This window comes from Macrotis lagotis, chromosome 2, assembly GCF_037893015.1.
Source record: "Macrotis lagotis isolate mMagLag1 chromosome 2, bilby.v1.9.chrom.fasta, whole genome shotgun sequence".
Classification (NCBI taxonomy): domain Eukaryota; kingdom Metazoa; phylum Chordata; class Mammalia; order Peramelemorphia; family Peramelidae; genus Macrotis; species Macrotis lagotis.
The window spans coordinates 19,001,556-19,020,574 of NC_133659.1; the positions used below are offsets into that span (position 1 = coordinate 19,001,556).

Here is a 19,019-nt window from a genome sequence, read left to right on the forward strand (position 1 = left end):
TAGACTCCAAGTCATTCCCTTATCTGACAGTTTACAAACAGATTCAATTCTACAATAGCAAGCATAAATTAAAAATTGAAAATGGAAGGAGGGTGGTATAGTAAAAAAATCGGAAGAGGTTTGGAACCAGGAGATCACTGGGTTCTAACCTGCCTTTGATGTTAGTGCCTACAAGAATGTGAACAAGTCTCACAACAAATTTGAGTCTCAATCTCCTCATTTTAAGAAATAGACTTCATGAGAGAGACCTCAGGGTCATCTGATCTAACCTAACCTTGAATGGGGACCCTTTGGACCACTTATCCAGCCTCCGATGGGAGTCCCCTAAGAAAGGAATGACCTACCATCTCCCAAGACAACTCAGTGCTAGTTCAAACTGAGAGAAGGTTTGATCAAGTTTCTATCAAGCCTCAGTTGGCTTCTCTGTGCCTTCAATCCATCACTCCTATGATGACAATTTGAATCCTTTCCTTCATGTCAGCTCCAACGATATGACAGTCATTAGGTGTCCCTTAAGTCTCACCTCACTGAACTCACAAGAAGGCTGTGGAGGAAGGCTTTTGGAAAGTTGAAAACTCCACCAGCATGAGCTCTTTTTATATTAATAACAAAGCTGAAGATTTGCTTGTTAGTTTGTTAACAAACTTTGTTGGTTAGTTGAAGTAAGCTTTAATAAAATTCTAGTAAAAGACACTAAAGAGTAAATTTCTGATAGGAACTTAGAGTGGAGGATGACCCATACACTCTCATAAATTCATGAAGACATTGTGTGTGTGCATCTCTATGTAAACAGATATATACATGCATATGTGTTCATGTGTATGACTATATACCCACACTATTGAATATTAATGTGTGTATGTGTAGCGACAGTACCCTTACCCTAGGACTGGATCTGCAATTTCACCAGAACAGGGAAGGCTGAGAGAACATCTTCTACCAATGTAGGCTAGCACTCCCTTTGAAGATCTCTTAGAGAATTTTCCAAGCACTTCAGAGGCAGGATCTGAACCTATGTCTTCCTGACTCAAAGGTTAGTTCTCTTTCCACTGGGCTAATTCTTATCCATAACCTGTTCTGTTATTTTTGATACTTTCAGAGTCTCTATGACCCCATTTGGGATTTTCTTGGCCAAAATACCAGAGGGGTTTGCCATTTTCTTCTCTGACTCCTTTTACAGATGAGGAAACTGAAGTAAACAGGGTGAAGTGACTTGCCCAGGGTCACATGGCTAGTGAATGCCTAATGCTGGATTGGAACTCAGGTCTTTCCTGATTTCAGGCCCAGTGCTCTATCCACTGTACCATTCAGTGGCCTATAATCATACCCAGGAAAATCACTTAATTTCTCAGTTACTCCTGGACAACTCTGATGAATTGAGCAGAGATCTACAACAGTGGAACACACGTACACACACACACACACACACACACGTGCATATATACACATATGCATATATAATATAGGATTCATATCACATTACATATTTATATCAGAAATCATTCATTATATATGCACGTGCATTTATAAACATGCAATGCACACATGCATACAAAGCTACATGCTTATACACACATGTGAATATATACATGTGTCCAGTGCATGGATAAGTAATGGGCATGCATACACATAATTCACACACATCTACATATATTATTGATATCTGCACATATATACATTTATATCTATACACATATCTAGAGATAAACAGAGATGGGTGACAGAGATAACATACACACAGATGAGCAGAAAAGAGACATTTCTATTTATTATGGAATGTCCCAAAAGTCATAATGCAATTTTAAGCTTTAATGACTTAAAAACTGCACTAGGGCTTTTGTCCACTTTCCATCAGCCTCTCCTTTCACAAATTTATCTCCTTTTCAGGTAGAGTTGAAGCTTATAATTTCCCAGGCAAGCTCTCAGGTAAGTAAATTCCTTTCTCTAACTTGGATATTATCTCAAATGTGGAGTCTCTTAAGGAGTTGTTAGAGCCCTGAGAGATTATGAGAATTATGGGAAATAACACATTTTTCATATCCATATGAAAAAGTCCCCAAGAGAGATTTCGAGACTATTAATGATTATTGTAATAATGTCTATGGTTCACTTTTGTTGCTTCCAAGATGATTTTATGGAAAAGATTAAATCTGATTCTTGCATTCAGTACAACAGTCAAAGGAGTGGAAGAGATTGATTACTACGTGGAAAGTCAATGGTTTGTACCAAGCTTGGAATCCACAAAAGGAGTACCTAGATAAAAGGCATGGATAGGGTGGAATGGAGGTTGACCTTTTGGGAATATCCCATGTTAGGGAGGGTGATGAAGAGTTAATAGAAGAAGCCTTAGATAAAGGCCAGGGCTAATGCTAGGAGCTACCAAAATCCAAAGTAGTGCCATGTTTGTGAAAGAGAAGAGAGGTTATCCTGCAGCATCTAAGCCTATTTTTCTCCAAGATCAGACCTTAGATAATAATCTGATGATAGGGAGAAAACAAATAAACAGAATCAAGGGTTAATCAGAAGGTGGAAGAGAAGAAATGGATTGCCAAGCTCTTATTTAGGACAGCCATACAGTATTCAGTGCCATCTAGTCTTGCAAGAGAATAAAAACCAAGGACTAAGTCCCTTACAAAGAAAACAACATAGCAAATACATTTTCAGGATTCCTCAGCCAAAGTTCCAAATCCACCAGGGATTTCTCTTAATTCATGGAGGATTTGAGATGAATTCTTCCTTGAATTTGGTTTTTGGTGTGGGTTGCATGAGGTCATTCCAAAAAATGCTTGGTAAATTTTAAAACATTATAAAAATAACATTGGTGATTATTTTAAAATATTATTATTATAATATTGCCATTTTAATTATCACCAGCCAGTAAAATAGACAGTGAAAGGAGAAAGGAGGACTGAAAACATTAGGTAAACCTTCCAATCTTCTTTTCTCAGTTCACAGTTCATTCCTAGGAGTCCTTGAGTGTTGGAGCTTGGGCCTAATGTCATTTTTGCATTTACCTTTTTTCATTGTCTTCAGCTGTGGAGAATGACCCATCATGTTCCTACATTTGAAATTGCGGAGTTCATATTTGAACTAGAAAACTGGTCTTAGAGGAAGGAAAATATGGGTTTGACTAAGTTCCACCCTAGTCACAAACTGGCTTTGTGACCCCAGGTAAATCACTTCATTTCACCATATTCTGGCATCTATCTAAGACTATTTATTACTTGTAGAGAAGTTGTTACATACTCAGAAAGTTAACTCCATGGAGGCCCCCAAGACCAGTGAAATCACAAATTCTGTCCCTTCCTTATTCTTAAAAAAATCCTGGGAGAACAGAATGAGGGATGAATTTGGACTCAGAGAACATGATTCTGCTATTTAATACCTTTGCCTCAGTGAGCCTCAGCTTTCTCAACTACAAAGGAAAGGGGTAGGATTAGTTAACACCTGAGGTCCCTTCCAACTCTTAATATGTAACTTGATAATCTTAGAGGAGGTTAATTGAAATTCATAATCCTATTAATTCCAGAGGAATATCTTTCTAGCAAGGAATATTATTGGCAAAAAAATAATATTCATAAATCTGGTTGGTGAATACAGAACTCTGAGGATGATGGTTTTTATCCTTCCTTCTCAGAGAAGACCATGACATTAGGGAGATGATGCTATGACAAGCAAATGAATGGGCTCTGAGTGAGGGATGACTGTGCTAAATCAGTCTCCCCTAGAGCAATCTGAATCCAGTGGCCAGATATGAGTCAGCAACATTGGAGATGGCCTGGATTCGAGGCAATCAGGATGAAATGACTTGTCCAGGGTCACTCAGTTAAGTGTCTGAGGCTGGTTTCAAACTACTGTTCTCCTGACTCTAGGGTCAGTGTTCTATCCACTGCACCACCTTGCTGCAGACCCAATGGCTATACATAGACAATCAGAAATGAAGGTGTCAGACTCACAGAGAAGAAAGAGCTCTGCTCCATCTCCCCATTCATTAACTTAATACATGGATGCACATTTTAAGAAGGGTCTTGATGAATTGGAAAATCTTCAAAGGAGAATCAGAATAGCATGAAGCCAGAAGTCTATGCCAATTGAAAATTAATGGAAGGAAAAGGGGGGGGGGTCTTTAGATGTTCTCTTAGAAAAGACCCAGCAGGAATAAGATAACCCTTCAGGTATTTGAATGATTATTGCAGATAAGAAAAAGCAGACTTGCATGCATAGGTCAGATCTAGGAGCAATGGATAAACCAGATGAAGGAACACATTTATGCTTGATTTCAAGACAAATCTCCTAACAACTAAGCCAAATCAAAGTGGAATGGGTTGCCTCAAGAAACTGGGGGTTCCCCTTCCCTTAAGGGCTTGAAACAAAATAAAAGCAACCTCTTCATTGCCTGGTACATCATTAACACTTAAATACTTGTTAGTTTGTGTAAAAAAAAGTTCTCTTCTTGGGTGTCTTGTAGGGGCCACTTTTGTTTGAGTACAGGTTGGATCAGTAGCCTTATGAGATTCCTTCCAAACTGAGATTCTATGATTCTAAAATTCCTGCCACTGCCCACCATCCAATGTTCTGGACCTAGACTAACAGTACAATTAATCTCAGGCCAGTTACCAGATCAGGGTCAGGAACAGGAAGCAGAGACTTATGGAGTAGAAGCAAATGGGAAGGCACTGAGAGGTAATCATCAATAGAAGTCTCCAGGAACCTTTCATCCCAGGATGTTCTTGGAAGCATCTCTTTTTCAGAACAAGTTAACCCCTGTTCTTCCAGCTGGGTTTCTCATTCCCTCTCAGTCCCTCCTCTTATCCTCTTCCCTACAGTTTTGCAAGATTGAAGCTGCTGATTAGGGTATGATATGCATGCTGGTAGTTGGAAATGATAAAGGAGCCAGGCTAATAAATCATCACTCATTCACTTATCCACCTAAGCTGGCAAAAGCAAACTCTATTGATTTTGCGTCCAGTGAAACTTACTGGAACATGGGATTCTGGTAAAATCTGTATGTGGACAGACTGATTGGGCTTTGCGTTTCCTTACAGAGCTGCAAGAGTCTTGCAAACATTCCTTAAGGCCCTTCACTAATGCATAATAGCATATAATTAAGAGAAGTAGAATGCTGTAGTGGAAAGAGCCCTGGTTTGGGAATCTGAGAAGCTAGGTTCAAATCTCCCTACCTTCAAGGTCCCTCTAACTCTAAATCAATAGTTAATATAATTTATAATTGTTCTATAAGTCAAATTTTCTGTATTATGTCTGTGGCTGTCTTCTCCTCCTACTCCTATTTTCACAACTTTATTTCCCCCAAGACTTCCTTGCAGGGGACCTGCATATTATTCATAAGACCTTAAGATTTATTGAATGGATGAATAAATGAATGAATGAATGAATGAATGTCCTGAAGGATCAAGCCATTCACTTAACTTACCAGTTTTCCAGTGACACTCTGTCCTCCTTCATTTAACCAAAATCCAGGGACCATAGCTGAGAAATAGGGACCCCAAATACCCGGAACAAAAATGGGACGTTGGCTGATCTGGAAAGAGATGGATAAAGCATGTGAATGAATGAAATGTTGGATTGATCACATGTGACAGTCCCTCATTTGGGAATGACTTGGTAGAAAGTAGAAAATAAATTATATCAGTGGCAAGTACACAAGGCAGAAGAATGATTCTGGGTTCAAATCCTGCTTCTGATGTGTGCTGGTGGTATGGCCCTAGACAAGTCTTTGAACCTCCCATGGGAAGGTGGTCTGGGACATACTTCTCCAAAGTGATCACCTAGTCCAGAAACTGAAAGTTCTTACCCACTGACACACAGGAAATTTTTCCTGTCTTCCTCTATGAATTCAGCGATCATAGCTTTTCTCTCCTCCCCATCTACCTTCACATTAGGGGAATTTCAATATGCATATTATTGTTCTCTCAAATTCCCTAACTCTCCAGTTTCTAATACATGCAGTTCACACAACCTATTTCTCCACTCTATTTGGGTTTCATAATGGAGATGATTATATTTGAATCTTTAACAGCCACGCTTTTAACCATGTCACACAACTCAGGCAACTTTTTCCTACCATATCCTTCTTCACTTTGGTCTTAGATGAAGCAGTGTTCTTTCTCCTTGCCAATAACAAGTCCACTATATACATACTTGTGCCCATCCCTCCAGAATTCTTCAGCAGATTGTCCCATCTATCCCTCCCTTATTCATTTCGAGCTGTTCGTATCTGATAGTTCCCCTCATAATTCAACTGAAACCGCCCTCTCTATTGTTACTAATGACCTCTTAATTGTCAAAGCTAACTTCATTTTCTCATTCCTCATCCATTTAGAACCCTCTGCAGCCACTGTTGGACACCTCTCCCTTTTGAATACTCTCCCCTCTCTAGGTCTTCATGACAATGTTCTCTTCAGCTTCTCTTTTTCCTCTGCTCATTCTTGTTAGTATTTCATCTGTATTACCCTCACTAATGGCAGGTCCCTCAAGGTGCTCTCCTAAGTCACTTTTTCTTTTTTTTTTTTCTTTCCATACAAGTCTACTTTAGGATCTCATTATCTCCCTAGGATTTCATTATCACCTATATCTTCCATATCTTTTATCTAAATATCTAACCCTAACCTCTCTCCTGAGAGCATCATGGATTTCTTATTGGGCATTTTGATTGGATGCCTGCAAAAGTATCTCAAACTCAACAAATCCAAAATAGGACTGCCTTAAACTCACCTTTTTTCCCAAATGTGTGTATTACTACCAAGGACACACTGCCCTCCCAGTAACTCAGGCTTGCAAACTCATGCTTATACTTGACTCCTCACTCACCCCAATATGTTCAATTTTTCCCCAAATTTAAGCCATTGTACTGTCTCAGAAGCTCTTGATTATGTCCTCTTTTCTCCTTCTCCTCCCTTACACAGTTATTCCTTCAGACTCTCATTAGCTCTATCTAGGGGACTGCAATAACATTTCAATATATCTTCTTGCCTCAAGGCTCTACCCAGTGCAGTCCATCTGTCCTTTAATGGCCAATGTCAGTTTTTTTAAAGAGTAGATATAACTATTCTTTCCCACCCCCAACCAACAGAGACCTCTCTGGCTCCCTATGATCGCCAGGATAAAAATGTAAAATTCTCTTTTTGGCATTCAAAATTATTGCCAAATTTATTTCTTCCTGCTTTCCTAGTTGTGTTACAGTTTAATCCTTTCTATACACTCTATTTTCCAGCTATACTGGCTTCTTGAAGTTCTTGGACAGGACATTCCATAGTCTACCTTTATGTCTCTGTATGGATTATCCCTGTCCCCTTCCCTTCCTGGCTTCTTGGGAATTTCGCAAGATGACACAAATACAACCTTCTGGAATACAGCTTGCTTGGCCATTCTCTACTGTGTGTGTGACTTCTCATTGGGATGTATGGAGTATACAAGGAAAACTAACTCTTCTGGTGGGAAGGCTTATCCAGTCCTTTTCAAAGCTCTCATCAACTTTGGTGTCCATTTGGTACTCCATTCTGACTTACACATTCTGTACAGCAACCACACCCTAGTAAAATACCCGAGTAGCTGGCCTAAACCAGAGGAACTGATGGACCTCAAACCCAGTGGTGAGTTAGGAGGATCTATCCCAAGCATACAAAAACTTCCCCTCCCAGAATGGGTGAATAAGAACATTTGTTCCAATAGTGATGAAGAAGGCTGAAACAGGTGCCATGGTCAGACATGGAAGACACCAAGTTCCTCCACTGCATTGTAGAACATCCCCAGTCAGCCTGCCTTTTGTACTTCTATTGGATTTTCATGACACAGGAAGAGAGAGTGAGGCTGATGACTTTGTGCAGTCTGCCTTAGCTCAATCTAATTTTTGAACAGGACTCTTTGATATTATTAATAGTCTTCAAAATGAAGGACAAATAGCATCTTCTCATTGCTATTCACCTCCATTTATTCTGTATCTGGCTTGTACATACCCGTTTATATGTTTTCTCCCTCAATAAGCTGTAAAATCCTTGAGGGCACAGAGTGGATTTTGCTTTTCTTCATATCCCTAAAACTTATAGTGCCTGTCATGGAGCAAGACCTTAATGCATGCTTGCTGATTGACTTCACTGACAAAGATATGAAATAGTGTCCTGGAAATTCAACTATGTTACTGAAATTAGGATACCAAGTAGGCTTTGTCCCAATTCCATTATTGGAAAGACACATAAACTGGCTCTTGTTTGTCCATAGTCATCTTGAATTACAGATGCTTCTCATCAGAAAAGCAGAAAAAAAGGAATGAGAAATAAGCAATAAAACAAAGATGCAGAAATAGACTTCCCAAAACATTTCTGAGCAACCCTGAGTCCTGGGTTCTCTAGAGAATACAAATAATAGTTTCTGGTTACTGTGTGTTTTTTTTAATTAGTTCAATGAATCTCTTACAAAGACTTTACATATTTAAAAATAAAATATCACTGTAAAAGAGAACTCTTTGTCTCTCTGTTTCTGTTCATCTCTGTCTCTTTCTCATTTTGTCTCTCTTTCCATCTGTCTGTCTGTTTCAGTCTCTATCTCTGTCTCTGTCTGTCTGTCTCTCTCTTTGTCTTTCACGCACACACACACACAGACAGAGACACAGACACACACTAAAGTGACCATACTGGAGTCAATAGAAAAAAGAATTTAAAAGATTTCTTAGGCCATTGACCTTCAACTCTAATGAAATGACCCATTCATTTCTGAAAACTTGTTTTTAGGATATTGTCACTTTAAAATCATTCATTACCTACTATAAATTTTTGAAATGGAAGGCACTGTGCTAGAAATGTAAAAACAAAATCACAGCAATTCCTGCCTTTAGGAACTTACATTCCACTGAATTGGCAGTAAATCTCATGGATAGAGATTAGAAAATACAAAGTAATTTCTAGAGAAAGAAAGAATTTGAATTGGGGGTGATGAGAAGAGAACTCATATAGTAGTAAGACTCCAAAGTTGTGCATGGAAGGAGACCAAGATATCTAAAAGAAGTCAAGATGAGGAAGTATAGCATTCCAGATATGGGGGATCCCCTGTATAAAGTTTAGTTAGTTAGTTGTCTTTCGTTCTTGAAGACAACCAAAATGTCATCACTATGTTAGAGTCAAGTTAAAGTGTGTTTATCTCTGGTTGATTAGACCAATATAAGCTCAGAGTGCTCTACTATAGATTGGGCCCAAATTGTCTCTAAATTTACACATCTTGAGTTTCTTTGGAGATAGTGTAAAGATACAGTGTCCGGAAATATAACGTTAATTATTTGGTCAATAATATTAATTGACATGGAGTATGTGTAGGAAGGAGATTTGAAAGAAGACAGGAATGGCCAGTCAAAGGAAGCTTGTTCCTTAGCTCCATCTCTTGCTCACCTTAAGAAATAATGTCATTGCATAGTGCAATCTTTCATGAGTTCACCAAGAACAAGCCATGGCAAGTAGCCATCTAAGGCAACATATTCATTCTGAGATGGTTCTAATCTTTAGGCAGGTTTTCATGACACTAATTTAAAATTTTCATCCTGGCCACTTCCATTCCTTTGCTCCTGTATCTATTCTCAGGCATCAGAGAGAACAAGCAGAATATCTCCTTCTTGAGATAGTTCTTCAAATATTGAAGAAATTAAATTTTCCTCTTTTCTCTTTGAGTCTTCTCATTTCTAGGGTAAACATGTAGTTCCTTTGACTGAGCCTAATAATAATAATAATAATAATAAAGACTTTCACCTTCCTATGCCTAAAAATGATAGCTTGGGGGAGGGGAAGAGGGATTAATTATTTTCCTATTATAAATTATTTATATTTTTCCCCCACACCCCCCACATTCAGTTGTAGAAAAGAGATGACAAGATAAAAAAGAAAGAGAAAAGCACAATCCTTGATATAATAGTTTTCTTTGAGATAGGACCAATAAGCAAGTATAATAAAGTAAAACAAACTCCCATTAGCAGGAAATAGTACATCTTCAAATGTGTCTTATCCTGAGTCATCCCTCTGTCAGCTGATGGGTACTATAGTTCTCCAGATTGATTTGACATCATTTAATTGTATGAATCAGAATTCTAAAGTCTTTCAAAATTATTTGTGTTTTACAACAATAATATATAACGTGTTCATGTCATTATTCATCAAGCCAAACAAATCTCCCCAGGTTTCTTGGGAATTATTTCCTTGATCATTTCTTGTTGAGTCATATCAATTGTGTCCAAAACTTCTATTTGAGGTTTTCTTGACAGAGATACTGGAGTGGTTTGTCATTTCCTTTTCCAGCTCATTTTACAGATGAGGAAATTGAGGCAAACAGAGTTTAGTGATTTGCCCAGGGTCACTCATCTAATAAGTGTCTGAGGCTGGATTTGAACTCAGGAAGATGAGTCTTCCTGATGGTGCCCTCTAGTCACCCACTTGGCATATAATAGATGCTATATAAATGTTATCTATTATGATTATTAGAGAACTGACTGAGACTCCAAGAAATCACTGATCTAGCTCACACAGTAAGACTTTGGGAAAGCTGAGCCCTTATAACTCTTTGAAGATGCTGCATCTCTTTCTAGGATATCACCACCTTCCATTGCTCATCTTTCCAAGCAACTCCTGGCCAGATCTGAGGCTCACTCTATACAAGTATCAATGCTTCTAGAGCAAGAAGGAGGCTTGAGTTGGCATTGGAAGGTGTGCCCTTACTCAGGTCTGGCAGTGGGAGTTTGTCCACACCGGCTGGTGTCCTCCCGACTTTGATATCATCTTACTACTGATATTTCATTGGTTCTCCTTCCTGCCATCTTGTCTTGGGTGCCCCGATGGTGTTTGGAAGATTCCACACTGAAACAGACAGCCACCAAGAAGTAAGAAACCTCACATAATTTCCTGGCTGACAGAGTGAAAACAGTAATAACTAACGTTTCAATACAGAGCTTTTGTTTCAGAGGGCCCAAAAGTACACAGGTTGAAGTCAAGAAGACCTGACTTCAAATTCTGCCTTAGACAATTAATTGGTCACTCACAAGCTTCAGAAAACTGACCTGAACAACTGGTATAGGAATAGTACTGATCCTTTAGGGCTGCTATGAGAATCCAATGAACTAGTATTTGTAAAGGGCTTAATGAGCATTATTATTGTTTGAGTTTTAGGACAACTTTGTGGAATAAAGGTGGCTATTTGCCCCATTTTATAGCTGAAGAAACTGAGGCAGAAAAAAAGCTATAAGTGATTCATTGGGGGGGGGTCATCCTGATAATAAGGGTGTGAGGAAGAATTAAAACTTGTTGTCCAACCAAAAAGGAAATGGTTCCTTCCCTCCATAACTTTACATTCTGTAGTTACATCAAGTCAGATTTGAGTCGCAATCCTAGCACCCAGCATTAATCCCATCTCATTTCCAATGTAGTGCTAAAGAAAAAAATCATTTTGTTTGATCCTCAGAATACCCTTGAGAGAAGTGTGGCTTCAAGGATATTGAGCATGGTCCTCACAGTCAGGAAGACCTGAGTTCTAATCCCACTTATGGCCATAATGCCTAGGTGACCCTAGTCAAATCTTTAATTTATCTAGTCCACTCAATGTGTTCCAGGTAGCTGATTTGAATTCATAGTCTTGAGTCTTGAATTCTTGGAATAAGAAATCTGAAAGGCAATGAAGAGGAGGGAGGGTATGCTAGACATAGGGAATAGCATGGGCATAAGAAAGAGACAGGGGATGGAGGGTTGTATTCATTACAAGTGTAGAGAACATGAAAGAGAAACCTGGAAAATAGGAAGGGTAGGTTGGAGTTAAACAGAAGACCTTAAATGCCTCCCTGAGAAGTAGCTGATCTGGGTTGGATGAGGGAATTTCTTCACCATGCATTCCCCAGGCAGATGAAATAACTTTCCAAACCAATAAAAGTAAACACCCTTGCAGTGCAGGTATTTTAGTCATTACCTCTGTTTTACAGTGGAGAAAGAGATTAAATGGCTTTCTCTTGGTTTCCTATCAAAGAAGCATCAAAGGCAAGATTTGAACCCAGGTCTATCCTGACTCCAGGTACAATGCTCCACAAAGTCAGTCCCATATCAGCACAAAGGACTAAAGGTGAAGCAATGTGGTACAATGGGAAAAGATAAAAAACTTGGAGTCAGAGGGCTCAAGTTTTATTCTGGCTCTGTCTCATTTCTTCATGTCTCAGTTTCTCCTTTTATAAAAAGGGTTAAACTGTATAGTTTTTAAGATTCCTTCCCACTCTATCACCTTAAGATAGCACATTGTTGATGACTTTGATATCCCAGGATTTTCTCTATAAGTTTGAATAGTAGATCATGGAAATTAATCATAGTCCCATTTTATGCTGAGAAGGAAGAAGCGTTATGGCAGGTCCCTCTACTGAACAAACAGTCCCCAAATTTGGGCTGAGGAACATCAGCCAAAAACTGATTTAAGTGTCCTGAACATTGTAAAGCTTTTTGGAATTGTCTAACCTCGAAATCCTCAATTCCCTTTCATTTGGAAACCCATGTGTAATTTTAATGGAAATATAATCCATGTGTTTCTCATTCACTTGTCCTGAACTCACCAAATGTTGCTTGGCAAGAACTCTTTAATGGCCAAGAAACCTTGGAGCCCTTCACAATCTCCTAAAACCTTGTCTTCTCCCCTCTCCATGCAGGCAGCCACATTTAGCCAGGCAGGCATGCATGTAGGGCCCAAATGCGTTTGTCCTGGGTTTGGGTTTTGCTGAGCAATTTCAAATCCCAGAGAACTAGGACAAGGAATTCCTGGGCCCGCTCCAAGGTTTGCAATTTAGACTTCAGTTTCCTTGTCTATAAAATAAGGGGAGTGGACTACATAACCTTCAAGGCCCTCCCAGCACTATATCTATGATTCTCGGATTCCACAACCTGTTGTGTTACTGTCAGCATCAATTCTCACTGTAAAAATATTATAATTAAAACCTATCACTTTTCCTGCCTCTATTCTCTAACCTTTTTTCAATCCATCCTATACACACACCTGCAAAACTGATATTCATAAAACACAGGTAACTCTCCTACACAGACTTTCTCATTGGCTCCCTATTGACTCTCAGTCTTTAAGAACCTTTTTTGTGGGTATCATGAAAACCTCAGGCAGTCTATTAAAGAATATGGACCGCTTCTCAGAAATTATGCTTTTAAATATAAAAAACAAGATGCATAGGATTACAAAGCAAACCAATCACAGTAGGATATATTTATCAAAAAAAGTTAAATGCTAATGAACTTGTGGCTTAAGAACTTCTTCCTAGGCTAAATCTAAGACAATTTAAAGTAAGTTGCCAATTCTGGGAAAGAAATTGATAAATTAGATTTTTATTTAAGACCTAATTGTCTCCAGTCTTAATTCTTATTAAAGTGTGGAATTATCCTAATCATAAAAAGTAGCCAAGTCCTTGACTTTTCCCCTATGAGCTCAGCCTCTCTAGCATTTCAGACAAAACTTAATGGGATCATAGATTTAGAGCTTGGAAGGGACTGTAGAAAGTCATTTAGTCCAAATCCCTCATTTTACAGATGAGTAAATATCAGAAAGATGGGAAAAGAGAGAGACCTAGAGGGGTTAAGTAACTTGCCCAAGGTCATGAAGGACACACAAACATATTATACACACATGCATACACACATATATTTACATAATCTATATGTTATATATCTGTATCCATATCTATCCATCTATCATCCTTCTATCATCCATCCATCCATCCTTCCTTCCATCCACCCACCCACCCACCCACCCTATCTATCTATCTATCTATCTATCTATCTATCTATCTATCTATCTATCTTCATAACTTGAACCTAAACACAGTATTATAGGCTAAAAATATATGTCAGAAGCTCTCTAGTCTTGCCATCTCATTTTACAATTGAGCAAAAAGAAGCCCTTGGAACTTGTGATTTGCCAAAGGATGAATATGTAGTAAACAGGATTTGAACCCTGTTTATAGGATAATAACAAAATAATCATTATTATAAATTATGTAATAATGACAATTTCTATAATTATATTAGGTAATATTTATATAACAATGTGCTATATAGTAATGGTAATACAATTATCATGATATATATATAAATATTAAATTTGATAATAATGAAAATATGATATTAACTAGCATTTATGTATTACTGTGTGTTATGATACTTATTTAACCTAATAAATATTATCAAAAATAATTTTAATGCTAATATTTATTAAAATAAAAATTATTAAATAGGTAACATTGCTATGTCCTCACTATGTACCAGTCACTGTGCAAAACACTTTTCCAATATCATCTTATTTGATTCTCATAACACCCCTGGGAGGTAGATACTGCTATTATTCCTACAGACTTCAGTTTGCCTTAATCCACTGGAAGAGGAAATGCAAACTAGCCCAGTGTCTGCCCCTCAAAAACCCCATTATTGGTTATCGATGATTTGTAATTCACAGTCACCAAAAGTCGGACACTACTCCACAAATGACCAATAACAATTGAAAGTTATAAGAAGTTGAACATGTAGGTCTGAAAGCTCAGGGCTGAAGATATGGATTGGAAACATCTTCAGAAATGGGTTCCTTAAGATCTTTCCTGTCCAATCTTTCCTATTCCCTGCTTGGCCTCTAGATTTCTACTTTATAGTATATTTAGCTAAAAGTGACACATTTTGCTTGCACTCTAGAGAAGCATGGAATGAATTACAGGAATTGATGCTGAGTGAAGGGATCAGAACCAAGAGAACATTCAACACATTAACAACAATATTGTAAGTTGATCAATTTTGATGACTGCAGCTCCTCTCAGCAGCAGAAGAGTTAGAACAACCCTGGGAAACTGGCTATGGACAACACTATCCCCATCCAGAGGAAGAAAAGTAAAACAATACAAAACAAAGAAAAAACCTTTCAGAACATGAAATGAACACTACATTTATATTATTTAAAAACTTTTCTTTATGTACTTCTTTCCTGTCTTATGGTTTTCTTTCTTTTCTCTGAATCCTAATTCCTCATACCAAAAGCATCAACATGTTAAACACAAATGTGTTTGTGCAATATTTACCTGACTGTTCACCACTGTAGGGAAGGCATGAGAAGGGAGGGTGGAAGGAAATGATGTAACTTAAAATATGCATATGCATGTGGATGAATGTTGAAAAACTTTTATAACATGTAATGGGAAAAATAAAATTTCCATTAAAAAAAAAGTAACACATTTCCCCCAAAGATATGTAATTTCCTCTAGGTAGTTAGATAGAGTGTCTGATCCCCCTTTTAATAAGTTGTCCAGATCTATGATTTCATCTATGTGGGATAATATATTCAAAGTTGGAAGGGACCTTAGAGGCTACCTACTCTAACTCTCTCATTTTACAGATAAGGAAATTGAGGCGCAGAAAAGTTGAGTGCCTTGCCCATTTGTGTAGCGAGTAAGCATTGGGGATAGAATCTGGAACCAGATCTCTCAACTCCAAGCACAGTACTTCATCAAGAACTCTTCATTGCTGTGAATTATTGAACATCCTTCAGTGGTACAGATCAGTCAATAGTCTGTTACTGTCTTATCTCTTCAAGTTGGGGGAGAGGGGTTTGGTAGTAAGACAGTGATTTGCCTATATGGAGCCACCAAGTCAGATTATCCCAATGAATGGATAAAACTCAAATCATCTTGACTCTAAGACCAACAATTTGTCCTCCACACTGCACCCCCTTTTAGAAGTGCACACTTAATAAATATTTATTTGTTTGAACATGAATTGAAATGGAAGATAAAAGAGCTTGGGTTCTTTAGGACCCATCAATACTTAGTAGGTTTGGGGGGAGGGCAAAGGAGATTCAACTCATTCTTTCTGGTTTTCTTTCTTTTTATTCCTCTTTCTTTCTTTATCTCTTTCTCCCTCTCTCCTCTCCTTCTCTCTTCACTCCTTCTCTCTCTCTCTCTCTCTCTCTCTCTCTCTCTCTCTCTCTCTCTCTCTCTCTCTCTTTCTCTAAAGGAGAAGACATGTTTTCTAAACACAAAGGAAAAGGGATAAAAGAGAGGGTGGGAGGAAAGGGAAAGCCAATCTGGGTAAGTTTAACCTCTCAATGTACTCTATAAAAAAAGCATACTAACATGTAAGCTATGTAAACATTCTACAGCAACCAGCAACAAATGAAATGAGGAATCCAGAGGAACAGTCTTCAGCTGTGAGCAACTGCCAGGAGGCAGCTCTTGTTTTGAATAGATCATCTGGATGAAATGCAGACCTGATTTCAACCCTGGCATAGGAGAAGGAAATCATTGTCAAACCTTCGAAGATGGGAATGGATCCGGGGCCCATCTGGCATTCTTTAGAATAAAAAAGGAAAAAATATCACTGACTATAAAATATATGACATGACGTAAGACAAAATTATAATTCTAAGAGATCAGCTTAAAAAAAGGGAGCTTGTAGTTTGTAATGTCTTTTGCTAGGCAGAATACTTAACAATTATATAAATATCTATCTATATCTATATCTATATCATCTCTCTCTCTCTCTCTCTATATATATATACATACATATATATATATATATATATATATATGTATAGCAGCATTACTGTTAATTCTAGACACTAACTTAAAACAAATGGAAGAAACTCATTGTGGTCATTCCATTCTATCCAAGTTAAGTTTGACTGTGTCCTCCACACTTGCTAATGAAGCCCACTGAGTGAAAGCACCCAGTAAAGGTGTTGGGAAAATGAGCTTATGGGCAGCCCATAATCTCTGAATTCCAATGATGGGAATGATATCTGGATCAGGGAGCCATTTTAAATTTCCACCCAATTTTCCAGGTTTCACCCCAGGATTCCTCTTTTACATGAAAGGCTGTGTGTGAAATCAAGTTGAAATACCCCCATTCCTCCAACCAATCCTCACAACACATGCCCAAGGTCACACATAAGACAGGAAAGAAGTACATAAAGAAAAGTTTTTAAAAAATATGAATGTAGTGTTCATTTCATGTTCTGAAGGGTTTTTTTCTTTGTTTTGTATTGCTTTACTTTTCTTCTTCTGGATGGGGATAGTGTTGTCCATAGCCAGTTTCCCAGCCACCCCTTTTCCTTCCTTTTTCCCCCTTTTTAAAATTAATTTTTATATTATATTTTCCCCTATTTTCATGCAAAAATAAGTTTCAACATTCACTTTTAAAATCTTGAACTCTGAATTATCTCCCTTCCTTCTACCCTACTCATCCTCTTTGTGAAATCAAGTTATTTGATATATATTAAAATGGGTAGTCATTAAAATTATTACCACAATAGTCATTTTGTAAAAATAAGCATAACTCCCCCACCAAAAAAAAGAGAAACCTTAAGAAAATTACAGAAATATAAAAGATGCTTCAATCTCTATTCTGACACCATCAGCTTTCTCTTTAGGATGAATAGCTTTCTTCATTATAAGTCCTTCAGAATTCTCTTGGGTCACAACATTGTTGAGAAAAAGTCATTCAGAGCTGACCATTCTACAACATTGCTGTTACTTAGTATATAATACATTTTCCATTGCATTTGCTCATATAAGTTTTTTTTTTAACTTAGAGCATCCTGTTCATCATTTCTTACAACAGAATAGCATTTCATCTTAATCACACACCACAATGTGTTCAGTCATTCCCTAACTGATGAGCATCCCCTCAATTTCTAGTTCCCTGCCACCAGAAAAGAGCTGCTATAAACATCCTTATACATATGGATTCTTTGCTTTCCTCTTTTTCATCTCTTCTGCAATATAGACCTAGTAGTGGTATTGTTAGGTCAAAGGGTAGGTACGGTTTTATAGCTCTTTGGTTGTAGCTCCAAGTTACTCTCCAGAATTGTTGAATCCTTTTACAACTCCTCCAACAATGCATTAATGTCTCATTTTCCTGCACATCCCATCTAACATTTGTTATTTTCTCTTTCTGTCCCATGAGTACCTCAGAATTGTTCTGAACACATTTCTTCCATTAATAGTATTGATTTAAATTGATAACATAAATAAGTTCATCTGAAAGCTGTTCATATCTTTTGAGCATTTATAATTTAGGGATTAGCTCTTTTTTATAAAATTGACTCAATTGTCTGTTGGAAAAATGAGATCTTTATTAGAGAATCTTTTTTTTCGATATTTTTTCCCACATTGCTATTGCTAACTGTATTTCCCGCCAACCTATTCTCTCAGCCCCATTTATTCTGTTCTCTTTCCCTTTTCCTCCTCAAAAGTGTTTTGCATTTGACTACTCCTTCATACAGTTTTCCCCCTTTCTAACAGTTCCCCTCTCTCCCCCTTTTCCTCTCCTACTTTCCTCTAGAGTAAGAAATATTTCTATACCCAATGGCTTCAGTCTTAAGCTCACATTTTCTATTCAGTTCTTGTCATTTCATCAGGAAAGTTTGAAAGTCCCCTATTACATGAATGTGTATCTTTTGCCTTGAAAGAGTACAGTTTTTCCTGGGTAGTTAATTCTTCATTGTAATCCAAGTTCTTTTTCTTTCTGGAATATCATATTCTAAGTTTTATGAAATCTTAAAGTAGAAGCTGCTAAGTCTTGTGTCATCCTGACTGTGGCTCCATGATATTTGAATTGTTTCTTTCTGATTGCTTGCAATATTTTCTCTATTTAAGAGCTCTGAAATTTGACGTTCATATTCCTGACAGCTTTCATTTTGGGATCTCTTTCAGGATATGATCAATGAATTCTTTAAAATTCTATTTTACCTTCTGCTTTTAGAATATCAGGGAATTTTATTTGATAATTTCTTGCAAATGATGTTTAGGCTCTTTTTTTGGTCATGGTTTTTAGATAGTTCAATAAATTTTAATTTATCTCCCCTTGATCTGTTTTCCACATCAATTGTTTTTTCCAATGAGATATTTAACATTTCATTCTTTTGGTTTTGTTTTATTGTTTCTTGATTTCTCAAAAGTCATCAGTCTCCCTTTGCTCCATTCTATATTTTAAGGAATCATTGTCTTCAGTAACTTTTTG

At 37.5% G+C, this 19,019-nt stretch overlaps 1 protein-coding gene across 8 annotated transcripts in view; it reads right to left on the bottom strand.

Annotated features, from left to right (window-relative positions):
- The window catches only part of FGGY (FGGY carbohydrate kinase domain containing), a 529,413-nt gene that overhangs the window by 129,946 nt on the left and 380,448 nt on the right, over positions 1-19,019 (bottom strand). For all 8 annotated transcript variants that reach the window (XM_074221312.1, XM_074221313.1, XM_074221311.1 and 5 more), the window contains one exon: positions 5,432-5,539. In XM_074221312.1, coding sequence (XP_074077413.1) covers positions 5,432-5,539 — 108 coding nt within the window. The remainder of the gene's footprint in view (positions 1-5,431; positions 5,540-19,019) is intronic.